Source organism: Apodemus sylvaticus, chromosome 1 (assembly GCF_947179515.1).
Source record: "Apodemus sylvaticus chromosome 1, mApoSyl1.1, whole genome shotgun sequence".
NCBI classification, from domain to species: Eukaryota; Metazoa; Chordata; class Mammalia; order Rodentia; family Muridae; genus Apodemus; species Apodemus sylvaticus.
In genome coordinates this window covers 106,232,014-106,250,824 of record NC_067472.1, presented here as the reverse complement: position 1 = coordinate 106,250,824, position 18,811 = coordinate 106,232,014, and the positions used below count along the sequence as shown (strand labels likewise).

Below are 18,811 nucleotides of genomic sequence, written 5' to 3'. Positions count from 1 at the left end.
CTGGGCTATGTAGTGAGGCCTTATTTCGACAACAAACAGAACACAAACCTGATGACAACTTGCAGATTTTGAGTCTTCTTAGGAAAGGGAAGGGTCTCATTGCCTTTTTAGAGGAGAAAAATGAGGATAAAGCTGGCTGGACAAGTTCACTTTGGAGGAGGGTGGTCAGGGAAGGATTCAGAGCTTCACAGACCTCAAGAATGAAAGATACAAATACGGTCTAACACCAGGGGGATAAGACTTGGGGTTTCAACTTTTAGACTTATAATCTCAGGGAGTTATGGGTGGGGCAGGTGAGCCCCAGGGTCCTCAAAGGGAGTGGGGCTGTATCAGCAGGGTTTGTGGGGATACTGACTGTGGGCTGAGGGACCGGCTTCCTTTTCCCACGTGTGAGATCTAACAGTAGCTTCATGCTGAGACCCATCTGGGAATGACACGCACAGCTGGTGGGCACATTATCCAGGGCATAGAATTTCACAGAAGTCTGATGGCCCTTGAGAGAGAAGAGCCTTCCCTTCCCTGAGCGGGACAACATCTGAGAGGATGGCTGAGGCCCAGCAGAACCGATTTCCACTGAATCCGAATGGCTCGTCTCAGCTTCTCCCTGGCTGGCTGAGGGCCACGGGCAGGAGCCTGTGGATCCTGGGCATCCTGGGGCCAGATCTCCACTGCAGTATCACCCCTGCCTCTTGTCACTCCAAGGTCAGTCAGAGGGTGTCCTGGCGGTAACTCGAGCCTCTCTCAGGGACAGAAGTGACTCTCTGTGATTCCTTCCTGGGACAGACAATAGCTACAAGATCCAAGATGCAAAGGAGCCACAAGGAGGGTGGGTGTTCACTCAGCTCTGACAAACTAGAAATGATCTCTGTTCTCTAGCAAAGGGCTCCCAATGGCATGATGGTGGGTCCTTTTTCCTACTAGGATGATCAGGGCATGAGGAGGCTTTTCTGAGCTTCAACCCTGGGCCAGGATGCTGCGAGAGGAGAGCTATGAAAGATTTGGGGAGTAGGCAGTGTTGCAGGCTGCATGTGGGTCTGGGGAGGGCATGTTTATGGGTGTAAGAAAGGGGGCAAGTGGGGGTAGACGTGTAGGGGCTCCTCAGTGTGCACTCCTGGGGTTGGGGCTAGGAAAGGTACCTCATTAAAAGCAGCTAGCAGCCCTGAGGTCTGGCTGGACAGCCCAAAGCGCTTTTCCACGGTGGAGATGGAGCTCTTGAGGTAGCCAGAGATCATGAGCTGAGCCAGCTGCAGTATACTGTGACACAGGACAAAGAACTGCAGGAGAGGCAGTGATGGCGGCAGGCGAACCGACACCATCAGGAAGGCAGACATATGGGAGGAGAGGACAAGAGGAAGGGAAGAGATGAGGAAGAGAGGAGGGAAGAAGGGAGGAAAGGAGGGAGAGGAAGAGAGGGGGGAAGAGAGAGAGGGAGGGAGGGAAAGAGGAAGGGAGGGAAGGAGGGAGGGAAGAAGGGAAGAAGGGAAGGAGGGAGGGTGAGAGAGAGAAAGGGAGAGTTAGTTAATTGGAGTAGCCCAAGGAGTCTCACTTAGTTGACAAGCTGAGGTAGAACTTGGGGACATGCCCTCTACCTTGGGGACAGAGGTAGCTACCTCTGGTGCTACCAGAGACACACTTGACTAAAAATAGGGGCATCAGTGCCCTTCCAACCCTCTGATCTCCCAGGGGTTGGACTGGGGCTCCCTTCCTGCTCTGTAGCACTGCTGGCTTCCCCAGGAGGCTCTCCTCTCCACTCACACACACCCATTTTCACAGAGATGCTCTGAGGACACTCCCTTTTCTGACTTTCCCAAGCTGTCCCACCCTGCCTCACCCCAAACAACCCAGCCTTCCCGGAAAAAGCTGGCAAACCTCCTAAGGGAAGAAAAGCTTGCTTCTAAGAACCAAAATCCAGGAGAATTTAGGCCAGAGTTTAATATATTTTCTCAGTCCTTTGGAGCCTCGGTTCTTCATTAGCACAAGGACAAGGGCCCCACCTCCTAGGATCACTGAGAAGATTCAGTTCTTGAGGGCTGGGGTGGGGCTCAGTGGAAGAACACCTGCCTGGTAAGTCCATCCTTTTCACTAAAGCAATAACAGAGAAGACCTGGTGTGTAGCACCTTGCCCAGGGTCTGACATCTTTTGGGTGAGTCTTTAGGGCCCTTGTTGTGAAACCAAAACTTCAGTATTCACATAGGTTTAGGACTGCAGGGTTTGTCTCCATTTCTCCAAGGGTATGAGAGGCAAGGGGAGTCATCCCCCAGCCCCATCCTCTATAGGCTAACACTGTTAACCTCTGCAAGGAGAGCCTGCTGGCCTCTTTGTGCCAGCACCAAGCTAAGAACTTTCTTGAGTCATCCCACGGACCCGTCCCCAAAGAGAAGAAGTGAGAGGGCAGACACTGGGTCTGCAATACCAAGCTGGGCTTGGTGTGTCCCTGCCCCACCCTCCTCGCCCTGCCCTGCCCTACCCCACCTCCCCTCAGCCCACCAGTGCATACCTTGATGTTGTGGAGCATCCCTTGGGGCTGTGGGTCCTGATGTGAGTCCCGAGGCTCCACACCGACTTTCATTTCATGTATGTCTTCTGTGCCCACTGTGGTCTTGGTGCTCCTGTCTGGCATCTGGGGCCCCTCACCTATGGGCCCAGTGGGACATTCAACCGGGCGATGAGATAAAATCCCAGATAATAACCCTTGGCTTGTGTTCAGGAGCATACTGTTTCTAGAAAATATGACCTGGGTGGTAATGGGGGTCTACGAGTTGGTCCCATCAGCCTTTCTGATTCTGAGACACCCCCCCCCAGGGACTTTCTTGTGAGACCACGGGTCCCATGTGTTCCTGCTGGAGACTTTTGCTCTGCCCAAGCACACACTCTGAAAGAGGAGCAGTCCCCTTTCCCCCAGCAAGCTCTAGACCAACCACCCTCATATTAACTATGACCTGTGTGGTCTTTCAGTGGGCTTTAGACTAGGGGTGGGGTCAAGGTTGACCCCTTTATCAGACAGATACCCCTTGTCCTCATAGGACAGCAACGTGTACATAGCCACAGAGCCAAGCAGTCATGTCTGCAAGTCATACATCAAAGCTACTCAGAATGCATGTCATGGAATCTTTTCCTGGACAAACAGACTCAGAGCTATTTGGGATCCCCTGATCTCAGTACCATGGTGGCTTTCTCACACAGTAACTATGGCAACCTGTCCATTACTATTTCCTGGGATCTCCTGCTTCTGGCTCTCAGTGGAAACTCCAGAAGTACCGCCTAGAGTACTACAGCTTCCTTTCAGCTAGAGACCAGAGCTTCCCTTGCAAGACCCGCCTCCATTTCCTGTGGGAAGCCTCCTCCATTGTTCTTTGTCCCCCTCACCACAGCCTACAGTTTCCCTTTATTTTATGCCCTGCAGGAGACCCAAGAACATCTCTGATACCGTGGATTCCATCTCTATTCCCGGAAGGAAACTCAAAAAGGGCGACTGAGACCCTGAGCCTCCACAGGCCAGGCTTCTGTGCTCCTCACACAAGGGGCTTGAGACTATTTATTTAACAATTTATGTATTTATACATTTTATGTATATGGGTACTTTGCCTGCATGTACAGCTGCACTCCAGAAGACAGCATCGGGCAGTTGTAAGGTGCCACGTGGGTGCCGGGAGTTAAACTCAGGGCCTTTGAAAGAGCAATGCATACTCTTAACCACTGAGTCATCTCTCCAGTGTCCTCTCCCTCTGACCCTCATCCTCCAAAGATCATTTTTTAAAAGTGTGTTTGTAGGTATGTGCACATATGTCCATAAAGGTCAGAGGCACTGGATTTCCTGGAGCTGGAGCTCCAAACGTTCGTGAGTCACTGATGTGGGTGATGGGAATGGAACTCAGTTCTTTCACAAGAACAGGGCGCTCCCTTAAGCACAAAAAGCCATCCCTCCAGCCTTGAGAGCTATCAACACATATCATGGTTAATTGTGATTGTCAACTTAATGGGATTTACAATCACCTAGGAGACTTATCTTTGGGTGTGTCTGGGGGTAGGTTCCGGAGGGGTTTAACCGAGGAAGGGCCACTTAGAATGATGTGGTGCCATCCATGGCCTGTGGTCTCTGACTTAACACAGCAGACAAAGGGAGTGAAGCACAGATACACCAGCATTCATCTCTCTGTCTGCTGACTGTAGATGCGACGTACCCGGACTAGGTCTTCTCCATAGTGATAGATTGTACCCTCAAACTGTGAGCCCAAACGCAACCTCCCTTAGGTTGCCAGGTCAGGTATCAGACTCCAACTGGTGGAATGACAGATAAGGTATATAATTCACATGCCATAAAACTCTTAAAGCTTACAATCCAGAGCCAGGGGATAAAGTGCATTTCTGGTTTTGTATGTTCATGTAATTGTACGGCCATCACCACTGCCCAGTTCCAAACCCCTTCCTTTCCACAGCAGGAAGCCCCCGTACTAAGCAGTCACTTCTCATTCCCCCTTAGCAGGGTTCTGGAAACCCAAATTTACTGCCTGGCTCTGTGGTTTTCCTATTCTGGACATGCTACATAGATGAAATAATTTAATATGTGGTTGGCCACCTGTAACTAATGTTTTAAATTCTGTAATATTTTCACGGGTGCTCAACACTGTAGGTTCTGTCAGTGCCTCCTCCCTTGGTACAGACGAATAGCACTCTGTCGTAAGTGTAGGTTACATTTTGTTTATACATTCATCAGCTAATAAACGCTTGGTCCACGGGGTATCGTGAACAGTCTCGTGGACGCAGTCTGGGAGTGGGATTGCTGGGTCCCATGAGAGATCTGAGAAACCATCTGACTGCTGCAGCTCTTCTAGGCTCAGCTCCAGCCCTGTCATCTGGTTGGCCTGGACCTAGGGCATACTGGCACTGCTGCAGGGGTGAGGCTAGGTTCGAGCAAGCCTAATGGCGGAAGGGCACTGCGTTTCCTCCCCCTGTCAGACTTGTTCAAGGAGCTTGGGGGAGACGCACCATTTTACACTCCCACCAGCAACATTCCAGTCTCCCTACACCTTTTCTGACCTGCTATGGTCGGCCTTTCATTGATGAGCACCCAGGTAGGTGTGATGGGGCGTGATGTCTGACCCAGGTTTGACTGTGATGGCGGGCATCTTTTTATGTTCATATTTATCATTTCTATAACTCTCCAGAGAAATGCCTAGAGAGTAACTGGAAATTTTTGAGGAAATGGAAGTGCGTATGTTGGGAGGAGTTCCTTTTGGGGCACAAACATCCAGAGGAAACAGAGGAGAGCAACACCTGGCAGGGAGGAGCCGGGGTTGGGGAAGGCACCACTGGAAAGGGAAAAGAGGAGGAGACTGCTGAGATCACTGAAGAAGGCGGGGCGTGGGACTGCAAAGCAGATGCCCCCCAGGACACTGAGGGGATCTCTTCTGAACCTCAACTCCTCTCACCAGCAGAAGCCTGTCACCGGCTGCTATCTAAGTCTTGGTACGCATCCACAGAACCTGAATGCTTTTCAGAGCTCTGTGTCCTATGTCCTTCATGTCTCCGAGCCTCTGAGACGGAATCCCAGAAGCTCAGTCCAGATGCTGAACTCAACAGCTCTCCTTGAACAGATCCAAACGGGGAGAAAGCGCAAGTGTCTTTTTCTGTCTTTTCTAACCTAGCCAGGTCACTTTGGCAGCAGAGGCAGCACACCCCAAAGCCTGCTCAGCCAGACAGCAGGTCTGGAGCTACAGCTGGAAGGTCTGAAGTCACTGATGTGAAGGAAGAGCTCAGAGAGAAATGCAAGGAACAGATGGGGAACAGGAAGAAAAGACAGTGGGCCAGCTCAGAACATGAGACCCTGGACGCTCAGCCTGGGCTCCTGAGCACACTGGGGATGATATATGACAGTCACTGTTGGTATCCTGCCTAAGCTCCACCCCACACTCACCTGGAAACAGCCAGATATGCCCCGCCCCACAGACCTGGCCTACTATAAAAGGGGCTACTTGCCCCTCCTCCCTCCCTCCCTCCCTCCCCCTCTCCCTCTCTCTATGCTCTCTCTCTCTCATCCTACTCTCACCTCTCTGCCCCTTGGGCTCTCTTCCCCTCCCCCCTCTCTCCACGTGGTCGGCCGGTCTCTACTTCTCTCTCTCTCTCTCTCTCTCTCTCTCTCTCTCTCTCTCTCTCTCTCTCTCTCTCTCCCTGCCTCTCTAACTCCCAACCTCTACCCTGAATAAACTCTATTCTATACCATGCCTGTGTGCACGTGGTCCCTCAGGGGGAAGAGGTGCTTGGACATGGGTCTGCCTGGGCACCCCCTTCCCCCACACCACCGTACCACAATTTCATTCTCTCTTCTTTTTTTTTTTAAATATATATTTTTATTTTCTATATTCTTTGTTTACATTCCAAATTATTTCTCCTTTCCCAGATCCCCCCCTCCCCATATGTCCCATAAACCTTCTTCTCTCCATCCCTTCTCCAATCACCTCCCTCCTTTTTTCTCTGTCCTTATCATTCTCTCTTCTTAAGCCCCCTTCATTAGTGCTTTGACCTTTCATTGGTGCATTGGCCTTTCAGTCCCATCCCCTCTCCTCTCTGCCCTCTCTCCTGCTCTTCCCAAAGCTCCACTCACTTGCCTTAGGAGAGCTTCTATTTGCAGCCTCACTCTGGGTCGTCCTGAAGCTTCTACCTCAGCCAAGGCTCAAAGTCTTCCTGGCTCATTCTGTCCGTTAGTGAAATGTCTGCTTCTGGTGCACAAAGTCCAATGCTCTACTCTTTGGGTGGGGGTAGAAGCCCAGCAATATGCTCTGGGCTTGGAGAGCACACATCTCCCTGAACATCTGCCAGCCCAAACAGCTCCTTAGGAGCTGGTGCTCAGTCTAGCTGCAGCCACATGGCAAGGGGGAAAACGTCAGACACCAGCCTGGCCCTTCCCTCTCTGATCATTCTTTCCCGGGAAGGTTCGGTACCATGTTCCAACGCACAGTACCTCCCAGGGTCAGATTGCAAAAGGTAGAGCTGAATACAGGCTTCCTCAAGCTTGCATTGCACTCCCAGCTCCCTGCAAGCCTCCAAGGCGAGCCTGACCATGTCTCTTGATCTTTGTGAGCCCCAACTTCCGCAGCTTACAGCTGTGGATGACATTATCTACAGACAGGACCTAGGACACACTGCTCCCCAATATGACATGTTGGTGACAGAGAAGACAGCAGAAATCAGATGTTCCTCTCCCCTCCCCCCTCCCCTGAGCAGGTCAGTGACCTAGGCAAGTTACTCTCTGACCTTCCCCTCCCATGGCATTTAAAAACAGGCTTGGCTAAGTCCCCCTTCCTCGGTTGGTCACCACCAGGTCATTCCCCATTTATCTACTTGTGACCCGCCACAATCAGATGCTTCATCAGACCTAGCAGAAAAACACATGCAGTTTTTCCATTTTTTTCATGTTTCTACTGAAGACTCTCATATCTTATGAACTTTAGATTAAATAATGCTGTGTATTCCTTATCTTTCTAGTCTGTCTTTTGTAAGTATCTCAGGAATGAAGCCAGGATCAGCGAAGGATAGAAAATCTCTGTTCTATTGCCTTAGACTCGTGAGGCAAGTATCTCTGCGACTGACTTGCTAACTGGCACCCATCAAGAGCTGGCTTCCACTAAGTCCAGATAAATCTTCCAAAATATCCTAGACAATACATCCCAGCTGGAGATACCTCCTGCTTCCAAATTCTCTTCCTTGTTCCGGCAGAGCCATAGGTTGTCTCTAGGTCACCCTTTTCCTTCCTTCATGTAGACTCTAATCAACCACAAGACCCCGGGAACTGACTTCTCCCTGAATGCACTCAATGGCCCTTGAGGCAATGACCCAGGTTTGGAGCCTGGGTTGACTGGTCTTATGTCAACTTGACACACAAGCTAGAGTTATCTGAAAGGAGAGAACCTTAACTGAGAAAATGCCTCCATAAGTTTTAGCTGTGAGACGTTTTCTTGATCAGTGATTGATGACTGACAGTCCAGCCCATTGTGGGCGGTGCCATCCCTGAACTGATGGCTTTGGGTTCTATAAGAAATCAGGTTGAGCAAGCTATGAGGAACAAGTCAGTAGGCAGCATCCCTCCGTGGCTTCTGATCCAGTTCCTGCCTCCAGGTTCCTGTCCTGCTTGAGTTCCTGTCCTACTTAGGTTTCTGCCTTGATTTCCTTCAATGATGAGAAGCAATGTGGAAGTATTAGACAAACCCTTTTCTCCCCAACTTGCTTTTTGGTGGTGCTGGTTTGTCACCGCAGCAGTAACCCTAACGAAGACAGAGCACAAGTTGCAGTTCAGCCACATAGCCTTAGATTCAGGGCCCTTTGGCTTCTCATATCCAGTACAGTGACAGCAGCCCCTCCTCCCTCGTGCAGAAGGCACCCACGAGAGCCCAGCCTGCTTACTTGCCCAATGTGCTACTTCACATTGGACCTACACACTCGACCACTGGACCTCTGTCCCTGCTAGCATGGCCCTGTTAGTCTGTTGTTCTTCATACACATTTTTCCCCTCTCCTTAGTTTATTCAATCCAAGCAAGTGGCTAAACTGGTCAACATGGGACTTCACTAATCTGACCCATTCTTCAGAATGCTGGCCCTCAGGGTCTTCCCTCCCTCCTGCTCCCTACTCAAGTCCCTCCTCTCTTCTTCCCTCCCTCTGCCTCCCTTTCTTCCCTTCTTCCCTTCTCTCTCTCTCTCCTTCCTCTCTTTCCCCCTCCCTTTTCCTTCCCCTTTGCTTCCCATCAACAGAATCTCACTATGTAGTCCAAGATGATCTCAAATTTGCAAGCCTCCAGCCTCAGCCTCCGGAGTGCTGGAATTACCTGCATGCACTGTCACTCCTGGCATCTTCAGAGTCTTTGGTCCCTCCCGCCCCAGGCCCATGCCTTTTTATACTTTCCGCCCCTCTCGCTGTCATACACTGGTTCTTCTCTCAGGTCTCTGGCCGTCTTTCCCCACCGCACTGAAAGGTTTTGAAACAAAGGGTTTCCAGTTTTTCAGCTCTGCTGTCATCAGACAAAGCACACAGAGACACTGCAGTGTCTACTCAGCTGTGTCTCATGATAAACTTCATCTCAATGGGAATCTATGGGTGTTCCTCACTAAATGGCACTCTTTAACCTGGTAGAGAGTTCGTCCTGCTATCAGCTCTTTGTCCTGCCATGAAATACCACGTGCTTCTACTAAAGTCTGCTTACATGATGCAACAAGGTCTTGTTCCAATATAGAACCAGAACCAGGGAGCTGGGCAAAAGCTCTCTCTGCGGGCAGTGGTGGGGTGGTCATTAAAGGAGCCACTAAACAGTGGTCTCTGGATTCTTTCTCTCTCTCTCTTTTTCTCTCTTGCTTCCTTCCTTTATTTTTTGAAACAGGGTCTCACTATATAGATGTATCTGGCTTGCCTGAAACTTACAGAGTAGACCAGCCTGGTCTCAGACTCACAGAGCTCTGCTCCTCTGCTTCCCAAGAGTTTGGACATATGTCAGCATGCCAGCTAGTGCGTTCCATCATGATCTGAGAGGAAGCAGGGGCTACTGCAGAGCAGGCATCACCAAATGCAGGACTCTACTGGGCACACATGTATCACACATCCTCAGAGTGGGCTACCAGGGCTTGGGATGCCCGTGGGCAACCAGACTTGGAGAAGAAGTGGCGTCCAGAATCTCAGAGCTGGAGAATGGAGATCTGCATGCGAGGCCAGATCTGTCTGATTGCTGGGCTCCTGATGTCAGCCATCAAATCTGCACTGATGGCCTTGGAGCAAATATAATGACAGTCCCTGGGTGGGCACTTCTTATTCTGGCCCAGCTTCCCTTCTTTGAATTGTCGAAGGTGGCCATATTGCCACCTGTCATTTTACCAGCCTATTCTGTAGCTTTCTGTAGCTTGTGGGTCAGATCACTGGTCAGTCGGGTGTTTCTTTCTGAGATCTGAAGGGACTAAGAAAGGAAAAGTGGCAAGAAAGTTGAGAGGGTCTCAGCCTAGGGATTCACAACCAAAGCGTGGGTTGGAACCTTCTGGAAAACTACAGCAACAGCTGCCAAGAAATGCCAAGACATGATACTCTCTACAGAATGTTCTAGCCAGTGCCTTACAGAAAGCAAAACCTAGGACCATGACTCTATGGCTGGCAATCAGACAGCTCCTCCAGGTATCAGTAAAATTAGAACAATGAGCCTTGCTTCCCACCCTGCCCACTGGGAGGATGTGTGAGCTAAGGGCTTGGTCAACTTCAAAGACTCACTGAGGCCAGTTTTTTCAGCCTTGGCCCCAAACTCACCAGTCAGTTTGTTTGCAAGTCTGACCACGAGGTCTCAGAATAAGTTATCTCCTGCTCATGGAAGGCTTGGCTTAGTAACCTTCATGTGATCCGGGAAGCAGCACAGACTCCCCTGGAAGCCACCCCCACCCTCTACCCTCACCCCCACACTCACCAGAATCTCGTTGTCTTTGCCCACCATCCAGTCTCCACACTGCCTTTACCCCAAGTTCCTGAGTTCTTCAGCTGCATTCCAGGATTTATTTGTTTTTGTTATTTTTCTAACTTTGATGTATAAGAAACACCACACCCATCCCTTACCCTCTCCAGACACACACACACACACACACACACACACACACACACACACAATGTCAGGTCATCAAAGGGCCCATACACAACACGTAGACAGGGCAGAAATTATGACAGGGAAACCCTGGCCCAGGACCTCCGTTCAGCGGTGTTCCTTGAGGATAATGGCATCCTCTGGACTGGTCCTGCCTGAGCCACTTCTGGCCCTGGGACTTGTTTTGAAGCCTGCAAAATGCTGGCTTGCCGAATGTTTTTCAATTTGTTGCCAGCATTTTTTTTTTTTTAAATCAGAAACTTTCACAGCAAACTGCAGATTTTTGTTTTTGTCTTAAAAGATCAGCAGATGTGGCAGGGACTCAGCTGTCCATGGTGATGCGCCTGCTCAGAGTGGTTTGCCGGGCTGGGCTCAGCAGGGCTGGGGCTCAGCAGGGCTGGGGCTCAGCAGGGCAGATCGCACAGTTCCTGGGCCCCTTTCACCTGCCTGTGGGTTTCTTTGTCTACCTCAGAACAGATAGGATGCCTGGGTAAAACACTTGGAAGGTGAGGAAACAGGCCAAAGGAGCCCAGTCATGGCAGACACAAGTGGCGTTCCTTTGGTTCTAGAAGTGAAAGTAATGATTCATTCCAGGGCCAGGGAGAGGGCTCTGTGGGAAAAGCACTCACTCGCCTTTCTATTCCCAGAACCCACTTGTCGGAAGAAGAAAACAGGCTCCTCTAAGTTGTCTTCTGATTTCCAGAAGTGCATGGTCAAGTGTACCGTGATGAGCACACACACACACACACACACACACACACACACACACACACACACTAATAAAATGTAATAATAAAAAAGAACCTCAAACTCCGAGTCAGGAATGGTGCCCAGTGCTATGATGGCAAGTCTGGCAAAGATGTGGAAACAGCAGAGATGTCCTAGCCTGGAGCGGAAGGCTTGAAGAAGGAGAGGGGAAGAGGAAGAGGAAGAGGAGGAAGAAGGTGGCCGTGGTGTGAAAGTATAAAGGTTGACAGGGCATGAATGTGGCAAGGCTGAGGCACAGAAGAGGCGTAGGGCTGGAGAGTTTGGAAGGACCCAGTGACGGGCCAGGAGAAGCTGGGAGCAGCTCTGATTCCTGTCTTGGTGTAGCGCCACGGTGAGGTTGGTCACTGAGAGCCGGAGGCCAGAAAGGATGTTAGGGTGAATAGCACAGGCACCTGAAGGAGGTTCCCTCGGAGATCACGGCTCAGGTAAAGACACATCTAGGGGACTGAGAGGCAGGTGAGGTTGATGTTAACAAGTGGGTGTCTGAACCTGTCCTACCCTGTGTGAGAGCAGAGAGAAAGGAGACCGCCGCCACAGACCCACCTTCCGGGGTAGTGGACTGGTATCACCGAGAAAGCTACCACCTCCCAGTACTAAAGGCAGTGTCTAGGCCTGGGGAGGGTGGCATCTAGGTGGCAAATAGTGACTGAGCCATCTCATCCCTCAAAATAGTGGCAGATCCCTTTTCAGAGGTGTGAGCTGGGAGCATCTCCGGAGCCCTCCCTCTTAAGACGTTCCGGCCTCTTGCAGAGCACAGCCCAGCCCTCTCAGGCTGGTCTCTCTCCTGCAGAAGCCCTTGCTGTCCTGAGGCAATTCCCACAGCCCTATAGCTGTGGTCAGCTGTCCACTCCAGCTGTCCACTCTCTTGCTACTCACGCCCGCCCTCCTTCTTATCAGCTTCTTATCAGCCTGATTTGGTAGATTCCTCCTGAGCAGCACTGGGCTGTGGCCTATCCAGATAGAGCAGGTAGTAAATCTGCTGAACTGCTCCAGACAAAATATTTCAGATATAAAAATTTGTGCAGCATAGTTATTAGCATGACCTTAGATGGCTTTTTTTCCCCTAAGCCTCAGTTTCCTCCTCTGCCAGGGTTAGCATTTCTTCTAGACTCTGCCCAACAGTTACCTAGCAACAGCCAGGTACCAGCCTGGCTTGCTATAAAAGAACTGTTTGGCCTCTCTGGCCTCTCTTTCAGGTCTCGGCCCCAGCCCAGCTGAAGAACAAGCTTATTGATTGAGTTGAGTTCCTCCACATGAGGGAGTTGACAAGACTGGAGCCTGGGCTATACTTGGGGGTGGCCATGTTGACACAGAGTGACTGTGGGGCCTCAAGCTCTAGTTCCTAGTGTGACCTGGTCCAGTACCATGAAGGAGAAGAGTCCAAGGCAGAAAATGCAGAGGTAGTCTCCAGACAGCAATTGGGCTTGGCTGCCATTTGGGGAAATTCCTTTTGGAAGGACCCCTGGGTAGTCTGCTAGCAGGAAAATGACCTCAAGGTCTAGTTGTTGCTCTGTCAGGATGGAGGGTGGGGGCAGGCACTCTGGTGGTTTCCAAGTTGGGTCAGGGGCCAAGTGCTGGGACTTTCTGTTCCTGGATCTGGCCCTGACTAACCCATCTAAACCCAAGATAACCTTAAAAATAAAGACTAGACGATGAGGGTGGGGGGAGGGTCCTGAGCCTTGGGGAAGCAGGACAGTCTCCTTATCTAAACAAGAAGCCATTGACCCAAGGCCACACTGCCTTCCCCTGCACTGGAAGAGAGCTCATCGGTTACTCTGTGTTTGAACTGCTGTCGCAAGTCACCCATTTTCTTATTCTTGCATCATAGTGTGAGTCTGGGGGCCTTAGCAAGGCTCAGCCACCACACATAAGGTCACCCCCCATGGACACCAGGCAGGGGCTGGACCCTGGGCGCCTTTAGTGTGATTCTGAAGAAAGAGGACAAAGGGAAACCACTAAGAGCTCAGACTCCACAGGGTGGGCTCGGGGGTGGGGGACTTGGGTGTCACAGGGTCTGCCTCTGATCAGATGTGTGACCCGAGGTCACAGGTCATTGGCCCTCCTAGCTTGTTTTCCTCATTTGTAAACTGGACAGAAGTCTGACTTGAACTCGCAAAGCTGTGACGCACGAGAAGGGCTCTGATGCGTATTCCCAGGACATAGGTCACTGAGGCCCGACCACTTGGCCCTTCACATTCTTCTAGAGCCCCAAGGGCCTCTAAGCTAGTCTATATGCCCAAGAGCCACGTGAGCGCCTGTGTCAGAGTCTGTTGGCTTTGCTTTAGATCTCTCAAGTATCTCCCAGTGGCCTCCTCCCTTAATCTGATGGCTCACCAGCCTACAAACATGGCCAGCCCACTCGCCCTTCTAGAGTGCACATTCTGTTCAGGCCTTGCTGGCTGGTACTCCTGCCCCTAGAATCCTGCCCTCTACCCTCTCTGGGTGTAGCACACCCTTCCCCAATGCTGGCCAGCTTTTTTTTTTAAAAAAACCTATTTCAAATTTTGGCTTTTTTTCCCTTTTTCTTCTATTAGTATGTTCCTTTAACAAAAATGCCTATATTGTAATGAAATTACAAATAAAAGCATCACACAGTTAGATTAAAACAGTCCCTCAAACACTGCCTAATCCCAAACTGTAAATCTCAGCGAACGTCTACATACTGTGAAGTCAGCCATTCTGAAGCCGTGGGCCCTCACTTGGGGTTTTACACGTTCACTATCAATTACACTTTTGATGGACGTATCCACCACACATAAAGAAAAATAATAAAAGAAAAACATGACAGTTGAAATTAGGAAAACTATTAGCTTTATCTTCTCTTCCATGAGTATATTTTATTTTGACACCTCTCTCTCTCTCTCTCTCTCTCTCTCTCTCTCTCTCTCTCTCTCTCTCCTCTCTCTCTCTCTCTCTCTCTCTCTCTCTCTCTCTCTCTCTCTCTCTCTCTCTCTCTCCCCTCCTTTTTGCTTTTCTGGGATCCTGGGCATTGAACTTAGGGCACTGAGCATGCGAGGTCTGAGCTCTACCACTGAGATAGTTCACCAGGCTGAACTGCCAGTCTTTCTGACTCAGCCTCCCGGGAGGCTGAGGTGACAGGCTTGTGTCAAGGGCTCAGAAGATTCAGCCTTTATTCCTGCGGCTTGTGTTTCTGACACCCCAGATGGGTGTCGCAGAGCTGGGACCTGAGACACAGAAGCAGTTACTCACTGGATGGCCCCATCATCCCAGCTCTGGTCCCGGCTGGGTCCAAGGCCTCAGGAATGGACAAAACCAAGGCCTGTCTCTCACACCTCCCAGCTCACTAACACGGGTTCCTCCCTAACATTACAGAACAATTGCCAGGCTTGGCTGCAGCCTAAAAAGTACACCACCATTCTCACGGCCCCCATATGCTTCAGCCCCCACACTGATGTAAAGGCCCAGTCAGTCCCTGCAGAGAGGCCTCTGCCCTGCTGCTCCTTCCAGAGATCAAGTTTATAAACACAGTGGGGGACCAAGGGAGTATCCCTGCCACCTACTATAAAAATTGAGAAATGGAGTCCCTGAAAGGGATAGAGGCAGGCAGACTGGGCACTGACTACATAATCCCTCGCTAAGGTCAAGGTCAGCTCACCATCTGACACTTCCAAGACCAGTCATGGGAGAAGTAATCCCCCAGTGCCTGCTCCCCAGTCAGTGGCACCCAGAAAATACTTTGTTTTGTGGAGAGCCAGTGGAAAAGTATACAAGGTAGGCCAGAGTTCATCATAATGGAGTGAGGAAGAGAAAGTCCCAGGCAAGTGGCAGAGAGGAGAGAGCACCAACATTAGGAAGATCAGTGTTCTGGTCTCTACTCTGCAGGTTAGTTGCTGGGCGATCCTGGACAAGTTACCTGCCCTCTCTGGGTAGCTGTGTCCTCACCTATCTATTAAAAAGGAGGGAAGATTTCCTTGAGTTCTCATTCAGTCCACGGGGCAGAGCTGGGATTTGAACATGAGGCTGATGGTTCTCTCCCTCAACTCTCTTATCTGCACTGCAAAGACCTCATTTAAACAGAGCGAGTTAGCCACAGTGGCCACACCTAGAGAAAACTAGGATGAACTGAGGTGTGTGTCTGGTGGCTAACAGGGGCTTCCTCCAGCTTGGATGAAAATCCTCAGGTAGGCTTCATTTGGAAGTGTTGGAAATGTCAAATTTCTCAAGAAAAAACAGTGGGCAAGGACTCCCAGAGCAAGGGTGTAGAGGCCAGAGACTGGTTTCCCTGGATCTTACCTTAGGGACAGTTTGGAATATTAGTTTCCTTCCTGCATGGACAAGGGAACTCTGCTACTTAAGGGCACATGCAAATGGTCAAGCTAGCTCTGTGGGAGCCACACCTGCCTCTCAGCCCCTTTGGCGTCTGTCTCTGGTAGAACAGCTGGCCCTGGACTCTTCGAAGACTGAGAGTCAGATGTGTTCCTCATCCTGTCCACTGTACTGAGCCTGACCAAAGCTCCAGAGGGAGGCTGAGGAGACACGGCTTGAGATGGCTTCTGGCGGTGTCTCAGTGCAAGAACTCATACTAGCTTCCTGTTATATATGTGTCAGAGATCATCTAGGGAACCCAGAGCCAAGCCTTTACAGGGCAGGAAGGCCAATGCAGAACTAAGCGCAAGTTGCTCCTCTGTCACGGGATCTCCAATCCCCACATTCGTACCGAAAAGGTAAATAGGAATTTTGTTTGTCCATAGCTCATAAACTCACTGAAACCATCCTGCTATGCCAGGTTCAGGGGTGCCCACCTGTGATCCCTGCACACTGTGATCCCTGCACACTGGAGGCAGAGGCCAGAGAATGGCATGTCAGAGGTAAACCTGGGTGACAAGCAAATCCTGTGGCACCAAACCCAAAATAAACCCCAACCTTTCCCTCAACCTGATCTCATCGTCCTCTCTCCATAAGGCCTCCTTAGGGCAAACACACATCCCCACCCTTCCTGGTGTCCCAGGGTCCCCAAGCTGTGTCTGTTACACTGCTGAGTTTGTTTGTCCTGAGAGCAAGCCTGGTCTTGCCTGGGTGGGTGTGAAGCCATCACTGCAGCCGACAGGCAGCGGCAGGGAGGCCAAGGGTTACTGTAGGGCATCCAGCCCAGATGCCCTGTTAAAGACCTTCTGTTCCACCACTGTCACATGTGGGGCTGTCACTCTGACCTGGCCACTCCATGCATCCCTCTTACCATCCAAAGCTTGGTTTCAGGAAACTTCCAGACATTTCCCCTCTAGTCTCCTCAGACCTCACCACTATCCACTCCAGGTCAGTGTCAGCGGGCCTTCCTGAGTCCCTTCTCTGTGGATCCTGTGGATTGTGTCTGAAATCTGTCGTCAGTCGCCTTGGGTGTTTGTCCCGGTGGGTTGGTGGTTTTCTGCCTTTCTGGCTCATACTCACTCTCCTTCTGTCCCTCCAGGTCTCACCGTGACTTTCCTTCAGAGCCATGCTCTGTCTGTCCTTCTGTCCTGCTCCTCTTCTGCATCTCTGTCCTGCTGATACCTGTTGGTTCCTGTGTCTCTGCACATTCTCTCTGTCTCTCTGTCTCTCTCTCTTGTCTCCCCGTGTCTTTCTGTCTCTCTCTCTTCCCCCCCCCCTTTGCTTCTTTTCTGTGGTTCTCTATTTTGTGCATCCATCTCTACATTGCCTCCCTCACACTGGGCGGGGTGGGGGATTAGCTTGATGGCGGCTGGGCAGGCCGGCCTTTCTAAGGTCTTGGGTCTCTAGCTCATCAGAGTGGTTTGGCTTGGCTCCCTGTCTCCAGCTGAGTAAACTGGCTTCCCTTCCTGCCTTCTCAGTCCTCATACATCCTCCCTATGTCTCCCTCCACAGACCAGGGGAGAGGGGCTTGCTCTGTGCAAAACTGAGCCTCTGTCTCCCCAGCACACCACAGAGGCACTATATATAGTCTTCCCCCTTTCCTGTGGCTGTAGAAGGCCCAGGCTCCCTCCCAATTCCTTCCTTCCTTCCCCTAGACTTACCTATTCTGGGCCCCATGGCTGGGGGAATGCAGAGAGTTGTAGCCACCAGTTCAGCCTGGAGCTTAGCGGAGGCAGTGAGCCTGTCAGTGGACACCTGGAGACAGCTTCTGAGAGCGCAGGTAGGACTGTTCCTCACTAGGCTATGTTTATTTGGCTACACTGGACAGCAGCTGTCCTCAAGTTGGGCGTGGTAGAGGCCCTGCTCAAACTGACCCTTCCTGGAGAACTCTTCTGGGAACTTGTTCCTTTATCTAGCTTTAGGCGCCCCCCAACCCTTGTAGTGTCTGTTTCTTTGGGTCCATGAATTCTTCTGAGCTCTGGTTGGGACAGCCCATACACAGGAATTTCAAAGAGGCGTGTTTGTTTAGGCCCAGCCCCCATGCAGCGAGGAGGCTGGCCCTCCCTGGGGCTTATGGTTATTTCCTTGTGTGGGGAGCAGAGGCGAGGGTGAGAAGCTCTGAAGTTCAGGATCATTCTAGAAACAAATATTTCAGAATGTTCAGTCTCTTTGCTGCGATCCCGGTCACTGCCCGAGCCCCCTTTCCTCTGTGAGACACAGGGAGGATGTATGAGGACTCAGAAGGGCAGGAAGGGAAGCCAGTTTACTCAGGTGGAGACAGGGAGCCAACCCTCTATGAGCTCTGAAGCAAGCCCTTGCTGTCCGCCTCATCCCTCATTAACATCTGCCCCTTCCCACTGCGCCACCTAGATGGAAGGGGAAGGAAGGGAGGGAGAAAGGAAGCAAGACAAAACCGTAAAAGTGAAATTCTTAGGAGGTGTCGGAAACAGAGGCATTCTAGACAGCTGGAAGAAGGATTCCACGCCTGTGCTGGCCCTAGGCAAGGGACGGGCGTCACCAAGAGTACCTGCTTTGTGAATAGTGAGGCAATAAATAAAGAAGCCGAGCCTGGAGGCCAGAGGCTGAATTGGAGGTGGAGCAAGGGGCGGGGCAAGAGGCGGGGCCTTCACCAGACTAGGGAGAAACAGGCAGAGCCTGCCTGTGAGGCTCCCTAGGGTTCATCCCTCCAACAAGCTTGGAGCTCCCCATTTCACAGATGAGCCAGAGTCTCAGCCACGTGCCGTGCTGCAGAGCACCCCACTTGTTGGGAAGGCCTGTCTTGCCTCTCCCCGCCCCCACCATGCTAGAGCCAGGTATGCCCTTCAATCCAGGCTGTCTTCTCAGGCGAAGAGTCTTCTGTTTGCCCCGATTTAATACAGAAATGAGCATAACCTATCTCCAGAAGAGGACCCTTGCATACATAGAATAGGGATGTGGGTTTAGAGTCCTCGGGATGATGGCGAGCTTCCTTTAGCCCATCTGGCCCTAGAAAGCTGGCACTTCTGAGATACAGATCTGCCTGGAATTTAGGCGCTCAGCCAGATGCCCAACATCCAGTGGTGAAGGTGTCACTGAAGCGCCAGCAATATGAGCACGTGGCGATGGACGAAGCCCAGC

At 51.2% G+C, this 18,811-nt stretch overlaps 1 protein-coding gene across 2 annotated transcripts in view; it reads right to left on the bottom strand.

Annotated features, from left to right (window-relative positions):
* The window catches only part of Slco2b1 (solute carrier organic anion transporter family member 2B1), a 50,874-nt gene extending 33,187 nt beyond the window's left edge, over window positions 1-17,687 (bottom strand). For both annotated transcript variants that reach the window (XM_052157769.1, XM_052157775.1), the window contains exons 1-3: window positions 17,356-17,687; window positions 2,499-2,635; window positions 1,137-1,274 (exon numbers count right to left, since the gene is read on the bottom strand). In XM_052157769.1, the coding sequence (XP_052013729.1) occupies window positions 1,137-1,274; window positions 2,499-2,635; window positions 17,356-17,371 (291 nt within the window). In that variant the 5' untranslated portion in view covers window positions 17,372-17,687. The remainder of the gene's footprint in view (window positions 1-1,136; window positions 1,275-2,498; window positions 2,636-17,355) is intronic.
* Window positions 17,688-18,811: the final 1,124 nt, after the last annotated feature.